This window comes from Notamacropus eugenii, chromosome X, assembly GCF_028372415.1.
Source record: "Notamacropus eugenii isolate mMacEug1 chromosome X, mMacEug1.pri_v2, whole genome shotgun sequence".
Taxonomy (NCBI): domain Eukaryota; kingdom Metazoa; phylum Chordata; class Mammalia; order Diprotodontia; family Macropodidae; genus Notamacropus; species Notamacropus eugenii.
The window spans coordinates 78,726,088-78,748,106 of NC_092879.1; the positions used below are offsets into that span (position 1 = coordinate 78,726,088).

At 37.3% G+C, this 22,019-nt stretch overlaps 1 protein-coding gene across 4 annotated transcripts in view; it reads right to left on the minus strand.

Annotated features, from left to right (window-relative positions):
• The window catches only part of RPS6KA6 (ribosomal protein S6 kinase A6), a 108,185-nt gene that overhangs the window by 13,622 nt on the left and 72,544 nt on the right, over window positions 1-22,019 (minus strand). For 3 of the 4 annotated variants that reach the window (XR_011971175.1, XM_072626536.1, XM_072626535.1), the window contains exons 18-21: window positions 17,826-17,987; window positions 14,945-15,021; window positions 12,285-12,402; window positions 1,893-2,033 (exon numbers count right to left, since the gene is read on the minus strand). Coding sequence is in view for 2 of the 4 variants with exons in the window: in XM_072626536.1 (XP_072482637.1) it covers window positions 1,893-2,033; window positions 12,285-12,402; window positions 14,945-15,021; window positions 17,826-17,987 (498 nt within the window). In the remaining 2 variants the exon portion in view is untranslated. Of the gene's footprint in view, window positions 1-1,892; window positions 2,034-12,284; window positions 12,403-14,944; window positions 15,022-16,398; window positions 16,822-17,825; window positions 17,988-22,019 lie in introns of all 4 variants that reach the window. The other variant, XR_011971176.1, reaches the window with a different exon arrangement.

A 22,019-nucleotide genomic window follows, 5' to 3' on the forward strand; every position in this document is an offset into this window, starting at 1 on the left:
AAGTTTTGTACCTTTTGTTCCAAGCTGTTAATTCTTTTTTTCTTATCTTCCTTCCATAGCTCATTTCTTTACCAATTTTTTCTTCTACCACTCTTGTTTATTTTTTAAATCATTTTTTAGCTTTAAAAAAAAACTCTTGCTTTAATTATTCCAGGAACTCTTATTAACTTTTGTGTCTAAGCTATCTTTTTGTTCGAGGTTTTGTACGTAGATATTTTTGAGTCATTGTTTGCTTTTGGGTTTGTGTCAATCTCCTCTGTTGTCATAATAGCTCTTTACAGTGGTATTTGAGCTACTGTTATGGTGGGATTCTTTTTCTTGTTCACTCACTGTTTCAGCCTACTTCTTGCCTTTGGACTTTATATAGTTTTGGGCTCTACACACCTGAGGGGCATGTCCAGCCTAGGCTCTGCTGCTTTCACAACCCTGGTTGGAGACCTGCAAGATTCCAGTGTTCTTAATGTGATGTGATAGGGAAGAAGTCTGCTTGCAGCCCTTCTAGTCTGAGTTCTACAAGTTCTTAACCTAGGTTTGAGTCTATCAGCTTATCTTGGTTGGGAGTTTAAGTAGACTGCTGCTAATTCAGTCACTATTATTAGTCCATTGGGACTCTCTGCAAGTTCAGAGTGAATGAACTGCAGGTTACTCCCTTGGTCTTGGGCTTCTGCTGTCATTAATCCATTGCAGGCTTCCATCTAGGCTGGAGGCTAGAACTGAGTTCATGCTCTGCTCCCAGGAACAGAACCACATGGCTACTGTTTGCTTCCAAACTTGTTCTTTGTACAGTACATAGCCAGGGTCCAACAGTGATCACTTCTCTTTACCATTCCTATTTGGAGGTTGCCTCCTTCTGATTCAGTCTGATCAGAAACTGGATAATGTGCAACTGAGCTACCAGATGACACCTGTTCCTCCACCCTGCAGTATTTTAGGGATTCCCACTTGTCAAAATCCTACTCATTATTCGAGCTCAAATACTGTCTTCTCCATGAAACCTTCCGTGATGCCCTTCAAATGGATGTGATTTTTCCATATTATGAAACCCGGTAACACTGTACCTATTTTACAGCACTGAACAATAATATAATGCACTGAAGTAACTAGAGCAAAGAATATGAGATTTGTTTCTGAGTCAGTCTGGTTCAAAAGATTATTTGAATTGTTATATTTTGATCAGTAAGTCTAACTTAGTTTGGAATTTAAATCATAAGACTTACATGGCAGTCTAAACCAGTGTGTGTTCTATTATGAACACATAAGTATTAGCTTTGGTAACATCAGCTTTTTTGTTGCTTCCCCATTGATATCTGGACTGAGCAGTATACCTCAAAAGGTATCATAAAACACACAAAGGGTCAAAACAACAACAAACTAAAAATAAAGTTCAATTTTGGAACAAGCACATAAGAGAATTGTAGGGAAGATTTTCTGTCCTTAGGCAGGTCATTTTACTGTAGATCTTCCCCATGACATCCTTTATTCTGCTACTGTCTGAAATGGAAGGAAATCTACAACTGTACTAGAAGGAATGAGCACTAGATGTCACTTGTGTCAACACTGTTAGCAGTTTTTGTTTCCTCCATTCTGATCACTGCCACAAATGATATATTTAAAAGAAAACAAAACCATGAAAAGGTGTCCAGAGGGAGGTAGGGGAGGATAGGAAGCTTTTCTTTCATCCGATGGAAAAGAAAAACTAAAAAGTATTAGGAAGTGTCTAAGATTCACTGTTTTAAAATAACAGTCTGAAGTTAAAAATAATTCCTCAAGGTAGCTCTGTATTTGTTAAAATAATATTTGAAGATAACTACCTTACTGTGGTCAGTATGATGGCTTGCTCAGACATTAAATATAGACATTAAATATTAATAGTTTTAAAAGAATTATTTTACCTTTACTAAATGTGGTGCATCTTGCCTATTGAGCTGATAATGGGGTAGCTGGTCCCTACAAGCTATCCATGAGTGTTTTAATACTTGTTCAGCAGTATACCGTTGATGTGGGTCTACGTGAAGCATATGGGATAGCAAATCCTAAATAAAAATGAAAAAAAAATTTAGTTGAACCAAACATGAAATAAATAAAAAATACCATTTCATAATTTCTTTAAATATATACATTTATAGTTTTATAATTTCTCTTTAGACATTAGCTTAATGGAATAGCACATATACTGAAAACAGACAAATGGTAAAAGAGACAATTTCCTGAAATATATCAATTTTGGCTACTGCCATTAATTAAGAAAAGCCACATGTGTGAAGTTGCAATGTGGTAAGTAAAGGGGAAGGGGAAGAGTTTTTCAGAAAAGGGCTATAAAGCAGCAACTACCTACCCTGAAATATAGTAAGTGATCAAGAAGAAAGTGACTATAGAACTATACTATTACTCTAACTCCAAAAGTAAATGCCTAAAACATTCGGAGATAGGGGAGAAGAAGAGTCCCATGTGGCGAATTTAGTTGATAATTGGATTCTATTGTATGAAACACTTAAGAAAACAATAAAAGCAAACATCTAAATCTAGTATTTACTCTTGATCACTATTATAATATTTGAACTGCTGCAGTGCTAAGTTCTATTATAGCTACTGTGAAAGCCCTTAACTTTAATATCTCACATTAATGTATAATATTGTTACATATTATTACATTAATATATTATACATGTTACCTCTATATTCTTCTATATTTCATATGTATATTACATATATACCACATCAATTATGATGACTCTTAATTTCAATGTGACAGTAAAGTGTGCATGAATATGTATACATGTTACACACACACACACACACACACACACACACACACACACACATCTGGACCTGTGATTCCATAAGCTTGAGGAACTCCCAATTCATCATCAACTTACGTGTGATTTACAAAATTTTACTCAGGTCTTCCCGACTCAAGGCCAGATCTACATTAACACTAAGCCATACAGCCTCTCATATTTATTACTGACACAGTAAAATACTATTCGAATCTTGAAAATGAGATAATACTATTTTTTAAATCCAATAAACTATTCTAAGATTCAAAATGAATGAACCTTTCAAGTTGCAGTACCTTCCCTCCCTCCCCCTACTTCTCTTGGTGGTGGTGGCAGTAGGGTTGGTGGTGGCAGTAGGGTGTCGGGCATCAATTTAGATTTAACAGAAAACCATGATAATAACAAATGGTAAAGGTAGGAAGAACAGAATAATTATGGAAATACACTGTAACACCCAAGGAAAATCAGCAAAGTGGAAGAAAAATAAATAAAATGAAAACAGAATATGACACATAACAGAATTAAATGCAAAATGTGACATATGATGGAGCCAAATACAAATTATCAAAATTGATTTTCACTGAATTACTATCATTAGAAAAGTTCTCTCTGATCATAGAATACTTAAACGTTTAAATCAACCATATAGACAATTAAAAAACAAACAAACAAACCCCCAGACCTCCAGCCTGCTGCCATTTATACTTGACTAATTGCTTTTTCCTCTATATTTAGGAGATCTAGAGGCAAGGGCGAGGGAAGAGAGAATGCAGAGGGCAGTCAGGCTTTTGTAAAATTGTGACCATAGTGCTATACCATGAATTGTACTCTTTCTGTCGGAAAATATTCATTAGGGCCAGTTAGATAAGGAAAATATTTACAGTCACAAAAAAATGAAGAGAGAAAATAAGGCAAAGACTAGCAGTTTGGTTTTAGCTCAGTCCTGAAGATGGGGTACTAAAATTTAGAATGTTAGATCTAAAAGAGAATTTAGGGAATATCTAGTCTAAAAACCTCATTTGACAAATGGGAAAACTGAGGTCCAGAGAAGGGGAGAAACTTAACAAGAAGATCTAGCTATCTGGCAAAAAAAAAATCAAGAGAGACTCAAGTCTCAGCTCCTAGTCCTGTGCTTTTTACACTATATCCTAGTGTACAGAAATGGGAAATCTACTCTGGTTTACATTGGCCTTGGGTCACCCTGATCCTAAAGGACCCCAAGGTGACTAAATTCAGTTCTAAAGTTGCTCTTAGGGATCTGACTGTATGTTCTTTGGTAGGATCACAAAATAAGGGCACTCATTTAAACCATTCTATAGCAGAGGAAGCAGAGGCCTTCCGTTACTTTCTTCTCCTTCATCTGTCTCACATAATGAAGTGGCCTTATTCCTTTATCAAGGCTAATCCCTCTACTTGTTTAAACAATCCCATTCCGTCCTATTTCCTCCAATAGATTTCCCCTGCTGTCATCCCCATTTTTTCACTTATTTTAAATCTCTCCCTAATGGCTACAAACATGCTCATGTCTTTCCCATACTGAAAAACCCATCACTCAATCCTTCATCCCTATCTATCATCCTTTATCTCTTCTGCTTTTTAGGACTAAATTCCATGATAAGGCTGTGTACAATAGGTGTCTCCACTTTCTCTCCTCTCAGTCTCTTCTTAACCCCTTACAATCTGACTTCTGACCCTACCATTCCATTAAAACTGCTCTCTCCACAATTACTAGTGATCTCTTAGTTGACAGATCCAATGGGCTTTTCTCAGTAGTCATTCTCCTTAACTTCTCTGCAGTCTTTGACACTGTTTGACCAGCCTGTCCTTCTTGATACTCTAAGTTTTGAGGACAAGACTCTCCTGGTTCTCCTCCTACCTATCTGACCTCCTTCTCTCTGACTCTGCTGGATCTTTCTCTAGATCACACCCTCTAATAGTAGCATCCTTCCGGGTTCTGTCCTGGGTCCCCTTCTCCCTCTGTACTATTTCACAGGTGATCCATTTGATCTACTCCCATGGATTTAATTATCAGCTCCATGCTGATGCTTCTCAAATCTACCTATCCTATCCCAATCTTTCTTCTGATCTCCAATCTCATATTTCCAACTATCAGACATCTTGAACTAGATGTTTAATATGTATCTTAAATTCATTATGTCCAAGAACAGAACTCATTATCTTTCCCCCTAAATCCTGCCCCCATCTCCTACCTCCCCTATCATTGTAGAGAGTAAAACCATTCTCCCAGTTCCTCAGGCTCACCACCTAGGGGTCATCTTGGACATTTTGCTATCTCTCATTCCACCACATCCAAGCTATTGCCAAGGCCTGTCAGTTATATCTCTGAAACATCTCTTGAATATGGCCCCTTCTCTCTTCTGATACTGTTACCATCCTGGTGTAAGCCCTTATCAACTCATGCCTATTGCAATGGCTACCTAACTCCAGTCTCTCCTGACTTCGGCCTATCCTCCATTCAGCCACTAAAGCGATTTTCCTAAAATGCAGGTCTGATTCTATCACACACACCTCCACCCCACACAATGAACTCTAGTGGTTTCCTTATTACTTCCAGGGTCAAATACAAAATTCTCTGGCATGCAAAGCCCTTTATAACTTAGCCCCCTCCTAGTTGTCCAGTCTTCTTACACCTTATTCCCCATTATGTACTCTTTCATCCAATGACACTAGCCTCCTGGCTATTCCCTGAACAGGACATGTCATCTCTCAGCTCTGGTTGTCCCTCCTCCACTCTGAGTACTGACCTGTCTGGCTTCCTTCAAGTTCCAGCTAAAATTGCTCGTATAGGAAGTCTTACCCCTCTTAAATACCTGCTGCTAATTATTTCCTACTTATCCTGTTTATATATAGGATATGTAATATATATGTATATAGTTTATGTATAAGATATCTTGTATATAACTTGCTTTCTATATATTTGTTTGCATCCCCCCCCCCCCATTAGATTATGAGCCTGAGGGCAGAGATTGCTTTGTGACTCTTTCTGTATTCACAGTGCTTAGCAGAGTGCCTGGTATACAGGAGGTGCTTAATAAATATTTGTTTACTGACTAATTAGCAGCTTATACAAAGTCACACAGCTACTAAGGCAAGATTTGAGCCCAAGTCTTCCTTACTCCAAGTCCAACACTCTGTCCATTATACCATGTTACACTGGGATAGATCTGGATGGTTTCAACATATGTGTAACAGAAATGGATCCCTGAGCCTAACTAAGAGGTGGAGACTGAAACTTTTGTAGGTCAGAATGAAAACAGCCCCAAATCTAATAGTAACCTGTCAGGAACAAACCAGTGTATGAGGGTAGGGCAGTTGAGTGTGTAGTCAACTTGCAGAATTTTTCTTTTTACCCTAAAAGTACTTTTATGATGCTAACCACTGGTATATACATTGTCATTCAAACATCTGTCAGTATTTGACATAATACGCATTAAACTTAATAAGCAATGATAAACACTTATTGTTCTCTGTTTAAAGGTACTGATCACTTAGAACTTCTTCAGAAAGTTCTACCAGTACCCCAAGAGGTTTTCCTCTAGATTTTTGAAAAGGAAAGATTATTTAGTCTGACTTAGTGAAGAAACTAAGGATAGTTAATGCAGGAAGTCAAAATTTGGTTAGGTATCTAGGATTAATGTATTTTTATAAGTGTCCCACAGGAGCCTTTGTAGACAGTGAACAGTCATAAAGCATAGTCAATTAATATCTGGAAATAAGGATGGATTTTTCAACAGCAAAGTGGTATCTCTTGAGGTGTGGAACAAAAAATAACTAATAAATGGTACCATCCCAGTAACTCTTACATGATTCTATGGTCAATATGTGTTCACCTGGAAAGGTTTGAATAGAATGCTCTTTAGTTTGTGATAAATGGCTTCGTAGCAGAAATTTCATACAAGGTTTTATAACTTTCTTCTACAGAGTTCAAAGTATTTTATATGGAACCTCATTAATCTCATAATTCTTCAGCATTTCTTTCAAATAAGCGGTAAATTTTCCTTGTCAGAATGGCAAGATGAAGACAGATAACAAATAAAAGTGCCATTAAGTTAATATTCACTGAATTTTCGTAATAGCTAAGATCAGAGGAAAATGAGCTCATTCATGGGTCGCAAAACAAAATCTGTCACCTCCATATGAATATTTTTCAGTTTTGCAGAGTGGTCTTGGCAGAACTGATTATGAAGAAAAGGATATAAGATTGTGCCACAGATAATCATTGGGGAAGCCATTCAGAAGATACATTAAGAAGAAAACCATTACTAACTCAAGGTCATTAAACTTAATTCAACATGATTTTCAGAACTTTGCTATTGTTAAATACAATAAAAATCAAGAAAACCCCAACTACCTAGGCTGAATGTGATTAATCACCACCTTGGCTATACTGCTCAAAGTACTGAAAGAGGTATAATCTTATTTGTGAACAAATATGACCACCTGGGAAATTAATCAGTCAGGGTCCTAACACTTTGACTACCTACTTTAATCTTTGAATTATTAAGTGCTGTTCCAATTAGTGACTATCAACATGATGTCATTATATTTGAATTTTCACAAAGGCCTTGAAACTTCAGGTTTTGGAATTTGGGAACAAGAAGGAAATATTTTCATAGATTAACCATTTAAGCAAGACACTATGCCTTGATTCCAGGTAAAAGTACATGACCATGCTTCATAAACAGAATTCTAACATCAAAACTCTAATTGATAAATTTTCTAAGCTAGATTCCCAACTGGGGTTGCCCAGAACTATACTCTGAAGAATTTGGTATCCAGTAGAAACTGCTGAATGCTGGCGTTTACAGAAAGTACTATGAGGACTTCATAACAACCTATATACGTCAACTATAAATGGTCAAGCAACATGGACAATGCCAGAATAAGGCTTGTAAAAGTCTCTAGTATATTTAAATTGTATACTGGAGAAACTAAATGGGACAATATAAAAGGCCTTGCTTTGTTTGAGTATTTCACTACTTAGATATCAAGGCTGAAAAAGTTTGCCAAGTCAATCTCAATTTTTTTTAAGGATTTAAGTTCTATCTAGAACTAGAAAAAAGTTGGAATAAATGTTTAAAATCTGGCTAATCTGGACTCCATTTATTTAGTCATTCAGACAAGAAACTGTACTGACATTTACCTTTCTTCTCATCTATGAAAAAGGGCACCAGGTACAAATGAAAATATAAACCAGAATTCAGTGAAGGATTAAAATACTTAGGAAAAGTAAGTCCCAACACTTTTGAAGTACCATTTTCATACAGTTGATGGACTCGTAAATTATATTCCCATAATAACTACTGGTAGGCAATACTTAATTACCTTATGTAACTGAAATACTAAGTATGTTTTTAAAAATCTTCTAAAGCTCCTTGAGAATAAAGATTGTTTCCTTCTTGGTGTCTGTATGCCAAGCACAGTGCCTGGCACCCAGGAGGCACTGCAAATACGAAGAATGAAACAATCTCTACTTGCAAGGCCCTTATTTTCTAATGGGGGACGAAACAAGCACATCGAAAGTACACACAGAATAAATATGAAATGAATACAAATATATACAAAGTTATTAAAGACAGGGTAGTTTGAGACTATTGGTACTAGTAGGTGGGAGGAATGAGAAAAGACTATGATGGAGGTGGTGCCTGAGTTACATCTTAAAGGAAGAGAGACAGTTTATGAGATATGGGTAAGGAAGAAGTGTGTTCCAGGCAAGCGGAATGACCAGTGAGAAGGTACTGAGAGGGATATCCTCTGAAAGGAAAAGAAAGGCCATTTTGGCTGGATTGTGGGAAAGGAACTAATGTTCAATGAGATTGAAAAATTAGGTCAGAGACAGGTTATGTGAAACTTTAAAGGCTAAACAGGAGTTTGTATTTTATCCTAGAAGCAATGATACCTGCCTACATTGGGCAGATTTTCCTGACTTCCATTTCATCTGGGTTAATAAAGTATTTTCATCCATTCCTCTGATGCCACATTTTCCCTCTCTGACTTTATGAGGAGAAGAGCAAAGATGGTAAGCTGTTTTGGGGATGGGAGAAAGAGGTCATCAGCAATTAATCATGTAGGTCCAAGTGGTGCTCCAGCCATTCCTCTATTTACCACCCACTCCATTTTACCCTTGCATTTATGGCAGGTCAGGTCTAGGACTTCTCTCAATTTCTTAAATCAGAGAGACTCTGCCAATTCCTATACTCTTAGACTCTGGCCTCTACTGCCATTCTTCCATGCCCCCAAAACATGTCATCCTATCAGGAAATCAGCTTCCATCTGTGCTCAAGTATGCCGTGTAAAGCATTTTAGATCTTTCAGAAAAGCTCATGAAAAACTCTCTTCTCAGAGACAGATGATAAAAACTGCTTTAGGTCACTACCAGAGTATTGCTAAAAGAAATACTACTCTACGTTACTGTATGTAAAGTCATTTCAATCAGCTTGGAGATAAAAGGCTGAAGGGAGGAGTGTTATATGATCGATCATTCATTCATTCATTCATTCATTCATTCATTCATTCATTCCTTTCTTCCTTTGTTCAACAAAGGCTTATTGAGTGCCCAATCTTTAGGAAGCAATCATTTCTTTAAGAGTAAATGGAGATTTTCTTTATTCTGCTTGGAGAGAGTGGTGGGCCTTACACAGTGCTCCCTCCCTTCCCTTCCTGAAAGAAGCAGAGAAGGGAAAAGTTGCTCAAAGAAAGGAGCTAGAAGTAACTTTCATAACAGAGCAGCCCCAGGAATAATTCTCTAAGCTAAAGTATCCACATGTTTTCTTTCAAGTTCATCATTTCTAGCCTTCTTCAATTCCTTTTAACAACAAAAAAATCCAAAAGGACATAGTGATGAAGCTTAGATTTTTTTAAAAGTAAAAAAAAAGCGATATTGCTAGTTACTTCCCACTCAAAACCATGAGTAATAAATACCTAGATTCTACTGATAAATTTGCCTTTATAGTTCCTAAAAAAAAATCACACCTAGAAAAACCAACTATGAAGGAACAGTTAGAACTGAACGTGGAACAATTGATTAGTTTAAGATTGGAAAAGGAATTCAACAAGGCTGTAGACTGTCCTTTTATTTATTTAACATATATTCACAGTATATCGTGCAAAATGCCAGGATAGATGAATCAAAAGCTAGAATCAAGGTTGCCAATAGAAATATCAACAATTTTTGATATGTAGATGATATCACTCTGATGGCAGAAAGTGAAGAGGAATTAAAAAGGGTGAAAGAGGAAAGTGTAAAAACTGACTTGAAGTTTAACCAAAAAAAAAAAAACACTAAAATTTTGGCAACTGTTCTCATCACTTCTTGGCAAATAGAAGGAGAAGAAATGGAAGCAGTGTCAGATTTTACATTCTTGGGTTCAAAGATGGTGACTGCAGCCATGAATTAAAGGATGCATGCTCCTTGGAAAAAAAGCTATGACAAATTTGGACAGCAGACTAAAAAGCAGAGCCATAACCTTGCCGACAAAGATCTATATAGCCAAAACTATGGCTTTTCCAGTAGCAATGTATGGCTATGAGAATTGCACTATAAAGAAAGCTTAGGGCCGCAGAATCAGCGCTTTCAAATTATGGTACTGGAGAAGACTTTTAAGAGTCCCTTGAACAGCAAGCAGAACAAATGAGTCAAAGCTTAAAGAAATTAATTCAGGCTATTCACTGGAAAGTCAAACACTGAAGCTGAAGCTTAAATACTTTGGCCACATAATGAGAAGAAAAAGCCTCTGGAAGGTTGGAAAAGCCTGTGATGTTGAGAAAGACTGAAAGCAAAAGGAAGAAGGGATAGCAGAGGATGACATGGATAGTGTCATGGAAGCAATGAACAGGAGCTTGGACAGATGTCCAGAGATAGCAGAGGATAAAAGGGCCTGGTATGGTATGGTACGGAGTCATGAAGAGTCAGACATAACTGAACGACTGAACAACAAGAAAAATCAAGTATCAAGATTAATAGAAGGAGCGATGGTGTGGGAAAATATCAATCCTATTTCAAAATGAACTTTCCCCCGAGTTGATTTACCTTGCTAATTACACTTGGCTTTTCTAGCACTGAAGTTTGTTTACATTCTATAAACAGATATGATTTGGTAGCAGGGGAACATGACCCAGAACAGGGCAGGGCAAAGTCAGCCTGGAATCAGAATCTAGTTATTGATAATCCACACATGGTTAATTGAGTTATCAGCATTCAGCACTGAAATACAGGCAGAGAAAGCATCAGATACTCTGTAAACCCCTAATCTGCTGATATAATTTAATAAATTCACTTAATATTTTACAAACACCTCATTCCACAAAGATTTATTTTGTACCTACTAGGTATAAGGCCTTGGAGATACAAAGACAACAAAATAGCCAAGGAGCTTATCTTCAACTCCTACACTACTCCTACAATATGACAGTATAATAATAGAGGGTTACTAATAAAGATTAGTAAAAGCTTCACGTAGAAAGAAGCCAATGAGCTGGCTCTTGGAGGAAGAAACAGAGGGCAGGAGGGAGTATTTTCGAGAGACAGGAAACAGGTCTGTCCAAAGGCCCAGAAGTGACAGATGGGAATGTCAAGTTTGGGGAACAGCCAGTAGGTAGTTTGGCTTCGATGTAGGTAGGAGTCAGATTTTGGAGGCCCTCAAGTTCCAGTGTGAGGCATTTATATTTTATCCTGGAGGCAAATAAAGAGCCACTAAAGAATTCTGAGCAGGGAAATGACATGGTGACATCTGTGTTAGGAATATTAATTTGGCAGCTGCAGGAAGTCTATATGGAGAGGTGAGAGCCTAGAAGTAGAAAACCCAATTAGGATGCTAAGAAAAGAGTCCAGGTGAGGGAAGAGGAAGACAGTGTCAGAGGAGAGAAGGGGGAATATCTAAGATGTTGCAGGCCTTGGCAATAGCTTGGACATGGAGGAGTGAGAGATAACAAGAAGTCCAGGATGACTCCTAGACTGCAAGTTTCAGGGAATGGGAGAGGATACTGTTTCCTTCTACAGTAATAAAGAAGGTAGGAGGTAGGGAGAGGGTTTAGGGGAAAGATAATGAGCTGTTTTGAACATGGTGAATTTAATTTATCTATCAGACACCTACTTTGAGATGTCTGAAAGGCAACTGCAGACGGAAGAATGAAGGTCAACACATAGCTTGGGGCAGGATAGGTAGATTTGAGCATGTAGGCATAAAAAATGGCAATCACCAAGTGAAGCAACATAGAGAAATAAGAGTACAAGGATCGGGACAAAAACCCTGGTAGAAGAGCCATAAAAAGAGACTGAGAAGGAGAGGTCAGAGAGGTAAGAAGAGACCCAGGAGGAACAGGGCCCGTTTTTCTCTTGTCTTTGTATCCCCAATACTCAGCACAGTGCTTGACACATAAGGAAGCACATAATGAATGCTCATTCTTTTATTCATTCATTTAAAATACTTTAGTAGTCCACAATATAATTGCAGGCCTTAAGAATGTTATAATAAAACATATTTACACCTTTGCTGCATCTGAAACAGTGTCCCAGTTGCCACCACTTAGAGAGAATTTTCCACTACCTATCCGTAACAGGATTTCTTCAGGAGTATCATTGGGACCATTAGCAAAAGGAGTATAGCTATAAAACAAACACAAAAAGAATGCACATTTTAGAAGCCAATCAAAGATTACATATACAATAAATCTAATAAAATATGAATATAAGACTTCAAGAAAATAGTCACTAAAGAATGAAGGTTATCTACCTACTACTCAATTTTGTTATTGTCCGTATCTCTTTTTCCATCCAAATTAATGGTACACAACATTAGACCCATTACCAAAATATTCTGCACATGGTTTTTGTTGTTGTGTCATTTCAGTCACATCCGACTCTTCATGACCCCATCTGGAGTTTTCTCGGCAGAGATACCAGAGTGGTTTGCCATTTCCTTCTCCTTACTAAATGTTGGCTGTATTGTAAAGTTAATAAGAATATTTAACCTGCACCTACAGGGGTGTATGCATTTTGTGCTCAACAATCTAACTTTTAATATAGAGTTCTTAGCTTGAAACTAAACCAGAAGACAAAGCCAATGTTGTAATTTTTCCCCAAGAAATTATTAACAAACCACAAATTCCCAACCAGAATAAAGTCTCTATTTTGCATGTATTCAGAGATCTATAAGTTTGAAGAAGTGAATTCTCTTCCAAGTAAAACATTTTAATGATAGTTTATAAGACAGTCACTATTTATTGAGGGTTAAACTGTTTCAGAAATTGAAAAACAAACTTTCTCACTTCAGTACCTTTTTGTCGACACCTTTCAGGTGACACACTGTAAGAGGCTGCATGCCTTAATTTGGAAACTATTTTCTAAATATCAATTAAAGACATGATATATACTAAGAGGAACAAAAATTTGCACATAAATTTGACATTTAATTTTTAAAATCTCATCAACTGTTACTTTCTTTCATTTCTTGGAGAGACAGAACGGACAGACAGTCAGCCCTGGAGTCAAAAAGACCTGGATTTAAGATACACCTCTGACCCATCCAGGCTGTGCAACCCTGGGCAGGTCACTTACCCTTTCTGTGCCTCAGGCAGCTCTCTTAAGGCAGTAAACTGGAGAGAAGAGGCTTATACAACACATGGGTAGAGGAAGTTTCCTCAGTGTAGTTTGCTACACCAATGAAATCCCAGGTCTTCTCAACCCCTCCCCCTACCCACACAATTCGCTGGAATTTACCTTTCACAGGGAAAAGGAACAACAAATGGGTACACCAACATCAGAGCAGATGGTAATGCACCCACTGTTTGGGTCTGTTAAAAAAAAAAAAAAGCTGGGGAGAGCAAATTTTCTATAATTAGTGTTAAAAGATCTAACTAACTGATGCTCCATCTAATATTGGTCAACTGTGGAAAAAAAAATTCAACCTAGAAGTTTTTTCCCCAACGATGGAGTAGATAATGTGTGAATCTAATAAACTACAATTAGTATTCTAGGGATAGAAAACTTTAATGCGAATCATTCCTTCTGAATGGTTTGTTTTGGTATGCCAAAGGCTGATATGCAGCCTTTCACCAATGCAACTACTAAATTTACTGATAAGCACTTTACTGAGGTTTGTATGATGATTTTTATACAAATATACGATGATTTTCATAATGATTTTAAATACAAATTATGACAAACCCTCTACGTAATTACAAAACATTTAAAAGCCATACTTTTTATATGAAAGAAGTGCTTATGGTACATCTACATCTCCAGCATTATATTCAGATTGTTTTACATAGACTTTTTAAAACAATTCACATCTCAATATATTATTAAGCTACTCACCAATCTTCATACATTATAAGCCTTACAAATTTCTCCATTAGACTCTGAGCTCCTCCAGGGCAGAGACTATCTTTTGCCTTTCTTTGTATCCACAGTGCTTGGCACATAGTAGGTGCTTCATAAATGCTTGCTGACTGACTAAATTAGTGGTTATTCCCCTACTAAGGTTTCTCAGAACAAACTTGACAGCAAGAAACATTGTTTTCACTTTGAAAGAAAACTACCGAAAAGAGGACTCATTATTAAGAGCCACAAGACATCTGGGTTATCAGGTGTATATTGCCAACGTTAACATCAGCAATTGTTATCACACTTCAAATATTTCAGGCATTTTATTAAGCCCTTTCAAGGCAGGCACAGGTCTCCATTTAAACTGAAAGAAGTTATTTGCTGATCTTATCGAGTATTCCTTCTGTATTATTAAGAGTCATATTTCACTTCTAGCCTTTAACTATGACTCAGTAGCAATAAACTGGGTGACTTCTGGCTTATACGTGCCACTTACTTTCTTATCAAATATTACTTTTTACAAAGTTTTAAAAACAGACTACTATATCAAATTAATATTAGATCCTATTAAGAATTTTAATTTGAAAACATCCTTTTGTTCAAAGGCTCAAATTTTTGGCTTGATCAAAGTATCATCAAATGACTATAAATGGACAAGTTACTTCAGTATAGCTATCTAATCAATAAGATCTATTAGGACACAGCACTCATGTCAATTTTGAAAGAAAAAGTGCAGAACCTTTGACAAATGAAAACTGTCCTTTCCTTTAGGACTATTTTCACCCCCCAAACTAATAGTGAGTGAGGCCTGAATATTTCTTACCCAGCCAGCATTGTGTAAAACAGGACACCCAAACTCCAAATATCACAAGCAGCATCATAGCCTTGCCTCATGAGAACCTAAGAAACACAAATTAGAGGTATAGAGAAACAACATTAGAAGTATTAACTGTGGATTAAAAATTCAATACATTTCTGTAGTTGTTCTACCCCAAATCAAGTTGAATGACTTCCTGAACCAGAATCTCAAAGATATTAGTGATCTAGAAGAGCCTTCAGAGGAAGAAGAGAAAGGCTACTTGGTTATGCGTGAGGAGGTCTGGGCTCCGGTGCCAGCAGGTTAACCTTAAGCAAGTCCCTCATCTTCTGTGAGCCTCAGTTTCCTCATCAGTTAAATGATCTCTAGCCCCTACTAGGTATAAAGCTCTGTGATCACGATCATTAAAAACTTGAGGTCTTTTTAATTTTGAGTAAATATTCACTGAATATTGTTTCAGTACTTGTGTGAGTGCGCACAAGGGCACAGGACTTTCTTAAGAGCTAGAGGGGAACGAGCAGTTGCAAAAACAAAAACAGAGGCATAAAACACGGCCCTGCCTGAGAGAGCTGAGATACATCTACTCATGAAAGAGTGAACAATATGAGGAGCCAAATAGCAATAGAAGACAACACAAGAAATGTCACAAGACAGTATACGATCAATATGAAGGCATGAAGGAATTTGGTTTATGTTTTGCAACCATTTCTTGGGAAAAAAAGTCTATTTAGGTCAGAAAAATATAGTGGATTAACTGTGAATGTCTTAGATAATCTATCATAATTTTTTGAAATTGGACATAATACTAACTCAATCAAATTATAACCAAACAGTATATTCAGTTGAAAGTTTTCTATGAAATGAACATAAGTTTAAAAGTATGTGAAAAAAATACCAAGGAAATGAAATAGTCACATTCTTTTCACTTAGAAAAATTAGTCCACTGCAAAAGCCTCCAGGCATATGGACAAAATAGAAATATTATTAATGCATTAACACAGAATTGCATAACAGCATAAAGTTTTCATAAAAAGACTAAAAATCTTATTTGGCTTTGACAGTTGCCAGATATGAGTAAGTGTATAACTAACAAGTAATCCAAAATTCAAGTGTTTTTTCAACCAGAGAATTCAAAAACAAAAAAGGAAAATTGAGTAGCTGAAGAGGTTTTCCACTTGTGCAATTGACTCCCACAAATAATACAAACAGGGATCCCAACTCCACATAATGAAGAACTGCTAAACACCCTATCAGCTGCAGCAGATCTCACCCCCTCACTTATCTGAAGAAAGAAATTAAGAATGATCTAGATTAAGGAGCATGAAACACATTGCAGTCATATTAGGACTGTCAAAAGGATAGAAGAGGATCTGATCTACCATGGAGGCAATAGAGAAATATGAGTACTAATAAAAGCTCTCATTTATCTAAGGTTTGCCAAGTGTTTCAATATACATTACCTCATTTGATCCTCACAACAACGACCCTGTGAAACAAAGGTCATTATTAACCCCATTTTATAGATGAGGAAACTGAGGTCCAAATAGACCTGTCTGGCCGTGACATGTCTCAGGTGAGATATGAATTCAAATCTTCCTCCTCCAAGTACAGGACTCTATCCCCTATGGCAGTGAGTCTTTCCAGTCAATTTCTTTCCTTGATGTTACAAATTAAGGTTTACAAAGTGCTTTCTTCACAACAACCCGGTGAACCAGGTGGTGAATTCTTACTCCCCTTTTGTGGCTGAAGGGAGAAGTGAGGCACAGAAAGGTAAACTGACTTGCTCAGAAGTGAACCCCAGCCTCCAGGCTCCTGGCTCCCCAGCCAGTCACATTGTATTTCTTCACCTCCAACAGGTCTTCCCTTAACCTTTTCTTAGTTTGCTAGACAGAAAAAGGGAAATCAGCAAGTCACCAGTGGGTTGTGTCATCCCCAGCATTTCCTTCATCCCACTCACATACAGAAGGAAGGCTTACATTTATCTCTTCATTAGGGTCAAGAATTTCAAATCTTATTGTACACTAAGAAAAAAGGGAGATGGAATTCAGCTCAACAAATATTTATGGAGTGCCTGTTGGGCACTGCAGCACAAGGAAGGAGCTTCAGACATGCCATTCTCTGCTCTGCCCATGCTCACATTCACCAGGCAACAAGCTAAATGGATAAAGTGAGAAACTGAGGACTTTGAAGCCAGGCTGTAGTAACACTGCTGCTGCCGCTCCTCTGCTCTAGAACGTCCAATGCCTGATGCCCCCTACAAACCAGGCTTAGGAGAAGCTTCAGGATCCAGCCTGGTGGAGCAAAATGTAGTTGGGGCTAAATTCTAGGTAACCCACAGTTGATATATATGTATCCACCCAACTATCTACCTGGCTCCTTCTTCTTCTCTTGCCTTCCTTCCTAAGGTGTGAGAGGAAAGGAAGACAATCACTCATACATGAAATCTTTATGTGGGAGGTAAAATCTCTTTGTGACAGAGCTCTAACTTTTGAATCTATTTTCTTAAAACAAAAATTAGCCTGGGAGTCTGGACATCTGGGTCCCAACTCTGCCACTGTAAGACTTTGAGAACAGACCATTTTGCCTTTCAGGTCCTTAGTGTCCTGTGATTCTAGAAAAATGAAGAACTCATAGTATAATCTGATCCAGTTGGTTTAGAAGACTGAAGATTAGTACCGGAAGACAACACTATCTTCTTAGGTTGGTAAAATAAGATAAACACCATTGTTACTTTATGTTGTTTACTCTAAATTGATCACATCTAACATGTTCAATTCATAGAAAAGAACACAGAGCAGAAACTGAACAAAATACATCCCACCACCTCACACAATTTTATCACATGACAAATGCAGAATTATAAAATGACATATGATTTGAAGGTTACCTCAGGTGCTACAAAGTTGGCAGTATAGCATGGAGTTAAGAGAAGTCCATTTTCTCCTCGAAGTTGTTTAGCAAACCCAAAATCACAGATCCTAATAGAATCAGCGTTAGTTGAGTCATCCATATATAAAATATTACTGGGCTTAAGGTCTCGATGAACCACCTTGAAAATAAAATGAAAGACACTTTAAATGCTGGCTCCTAATAAAGACATGCAAAACAAAAAAATCATAAGTACTTTGAAAATTTAGAATTTCCCCATTTACAAAACTTTTGAATTTCTTTTGACCATGTTACTCTTTCACTGAAAAGTCTCAAAACTGGATTATCCATAAGATAGTTACCTACCACGATTTACCAAGGGCCTTAAACTTTGTGCATACTATGCTATACATAGCAATTACTGGCCTCCTCCAGCTATCTCTATACTTGAAGAATAAAATCTTACCCTCTGCCATCTTTGTTTGGGCCACTACTGACCATTCTACTATGTCAACTCACACCTTAAATCACAATTTTGGTGATGGCTTGCGGAATGAAAATGTTTGAAAAGCAGTTCTTTAGTGATATGTGAAGTTCTAATGGAGTAAAACCTATTCAGCTCGTGTGTGTGTGTGTGTGTGTGTGTGTGTGTGTGTGTGTGTGTAGTTTATGAAAAAAATCCTAGTTTGACATCTAATATAGATTTTTTAAAAATGCATAGAAGAGAAGGCAGAATTTCTGCTCAGAAGAATCAACTCTATGTTACTCACAAGTGAATTACTCACTGCAACCCAGAAATTCTTGTCTGCTATCAATGCAATAGTCTTGGGTTCAAGAGGGAGTAAGGCTTGGCAAGGAAAAGGATGAATATATATTTCTGTAGGTATGGTTCTTCTGGCTCTATTTCTAAGTCAAGTTTTTTAAAAAATTAGTCATGTGTATCAGAGAATTTTAGAGCTGGAAGGGGCCTTCAAAGTTTTCTGGTTCAATCCGTCATGTTATAGATGAGGAAATAAAGAGAGAAATTCAATGTTACACAGCCAATTAGTGGCAAAGCCAAGACCAGAACTCAGGTCTCCTGATTCCTAATCCAAATGCCTTCCACCACAGAATGTGGCTGCTGTTCAATATTAATTCTCACACTATTTTCTTATATCAATATGTACTAATCAATCAAATTTTATACAATTTAAAGCATTTAATCATCTATCTTCCTTGTAAAAACTAATCCATGATTCCTTCTTAATTTACTTCAGGATGTTCCCTATCTAACTACTCCTTTCTTGATGTCAGACTTTTAATAAAATCCTTCACAAACCAAATTCCTTGAGCAGACTGCATAATGGGAGGATAGGACAAGCTTTCAACCTCCCGCTGTCATTACTACAGACACCAGGAAGAGAGATGGGTGGAAAATGAAACAATACAGTTTCCTGCCCAGCAGGTCCCAATATTACTACATAAGATGGAAACATGCCACATATGCTCTCACACAATTCTTTAATGTTTCACTGTTGAATTCAGAAGAGATTTAGTAAGGAATTTAAATAATAATTAAGTAAAAGCGTTATTTAACTGATTAAAAAGGAGTTCAATTAGGACCCTCGGGCACAAAGCAGAGAACTAATAAGGAATATATGATTTCATTAATTCCTTAACCTTTCCATTATCATGAGCTCTATGAATATGATGCTCATAAAGTATCTAAGTGACATAAAATGTGACAGAAATTTGAACTTATATTCTATAGAAATGAGGAAAAATATAAATTTCATTCATAATTGTGTTCCCTCAATCCTCACCTCCGTGCCCCCCTCCCCCAAAAAAATGAAGGAAAAAAAACGCCTGCTAAGGGAGCAGCATGGTACAAGAGAAACCCACTAGCTGAAGTCAGAAAGCTCTGCTTTGCCATTTACCACCTGAATGATCTCAGGCAAGTTATTTAACATTGCTAAGCTTCAGTTAGCTCACCTGTAAAATGGGGTGGAGGGGGCAGGAAATGGGCCACGGGACTAATCATCTGTCAAGTCTCTTCCAATTCTAAAATCTTCCGATTCTATTCATACTAAGTCAATATGAACATGTCAGTCCCTGGGCTCAAAAAGCTTCTGTGGCTCTTCTTTATCTACCAAATAAAGTCCAAATTCTTCAGCTTGGTATTCAGGGTCCTTCCTAATCTGACCCAACCTGCTTTTCCTAGTCTCATCTACCACTTTCCTCCACAGTCTCCTTCTCCAGTCCAAATGGAGCACTTCTCATTCTAAGTAACTTTCTGCGCTGGGTCATTTCTGTGTCTCATGAATTTTGTCCCCTCCACCAGGAATGTCTTTCCTCCCATCTTCATATCTGCTTGCTAAAGTGCCATTCTCCAATGCTACTTGTTACATGAAGCTGGAGTCATGAATCTTTCTCTTTAGAGCACCTCTAGGGTACTATCTGCACTTCTCTTTTAGTAGAATATTCGTAAACACGTTTTATCTTCCTTGTGAAATTAGAAGCTCTTTGAGAGTTAGATCTGTATCCTACTCAGCTCTGTATTCAAGTCAAATATTTTTCTGTATTCAATTCAATAAATATTTTTAAGTGCCTACTATGTGCCGGACACCATGCTAAAGCACTACGGATAGAAAAGAGGCAAAAGACAAGTCTCTGCCTTCAGGTACCTTATAATCCAATGGGGAAATAACATGCGAACAAATAAATGCAAAGAAAGCTATATACAGAATAAATAGGAAATAATTAAAAGAGAGAAAGCACTGGAATTAAGAGGGGTGACAGAAGGTTTCTTGTAGAAGGCCCTTAAAGAGAGCCAGGGAGGTCAGGAGTAGGAGTGGAAGAGGGATAATGTTCCAGGTACAGGGGACAGCCAGAGAAGATACTCAGAACCAAGAGACAGAAGGTCTTGTTGATGGAATAGCTAGGGGGTCAGTGTCACTGGCTGTACAGTGCCTAGTGCAGTACCTTGCATATATGTGGTTCAATAAAATGCTTTTGTTCATTTGACCCAATAACACCCAAGGAAATTTAGGAGAAGAGTGTGTCCTCAAAATGTGCATCTCCAAAAGTTATCCTTTATTTTAGTAGCTAATGTGTGAATTATTAGTTCATGAGTTACCCAAGCTCTTTGTGAACCTATATCTATTTCAGCCTCTACAAACTTTTAAGGTAAAGATCTCCACATTAGAAATAACTCTCAGAAGTCATACTTTCTCTGGTATGTTCTAAAATTACCTCCTCTTTCAAAATTCAAGATTTTTTTCCTATCTCTATCATTTAAAAATCTGGTAAATGAATTTCTATTTGCTTTACCTATGCCATTTTACAGATCTGAATTACATCTCTACTTAGCCTTCACCACGAGCCTTAATCTTTCTGGTCTCCCTTTCTGTGTAAGCTATTATATATCCTTTGAATATTTATTTCTGGGTGTGTTGTCTCTTACGAAGCACAGAGACCATAATTATACACAGTATCCCAAATGGAAAATGATGTTTAAGTACCTACACATTTCTCTTTCAAAACTGCAGTGCCCAAATAGAGTGTTTTTACAAATTGAATCACATTAATAAGATGGATGATGAAAGACTATTTCAGAGGATGACAGAAGACCTAAGGCTCCCAGTGGACTAAAAGTTTCCTAATTAGAGGGTTATAGATAATTTGTAAACAAATTCGAAGAACTGTGCCACAATAAGTGAAGAAGTAAAAACAGGACCACTGAGGAAACAGAAGTTAAAACTTTAGGCATGAAATATGCATTGCATTTTTGTTTCTAACTTTACTGATGTACTAAAGCAGTCAGTCAGTCAATTAACATTTATTAAGTACCTACCGTGTCTCAGAAACTGGGCTAAGTGCTGGGGATACAAGAAGAGACAAAAGATAGTCCCTGTGCTCAAGCAGATCACAATCTAACGTGAGAGACAAATATGTACAAATAAGCTATACAGAAAGGCACTAGAATTAAGAGGGGTTGGGAAGCTTCCTCTAGAAGATGAGATTTTAGTTGGCACTTGAAACCGGGGAAATAAGTAGGTGGTGAGGAGGGAAAGCACTCTAGGCATGAAGGACAGACATAAAAAATGCCTAGAGTTGAGAGGTGAAGTGTTTTATTTCTGGTAAGTAATTGGACTGAAGTGTATGTGGTGGCAGATAAAGTGTGCTGGAAAAGTGTGTGTATGTGTGTGTGTACTAGGTTATAAGGGCTTTAAAC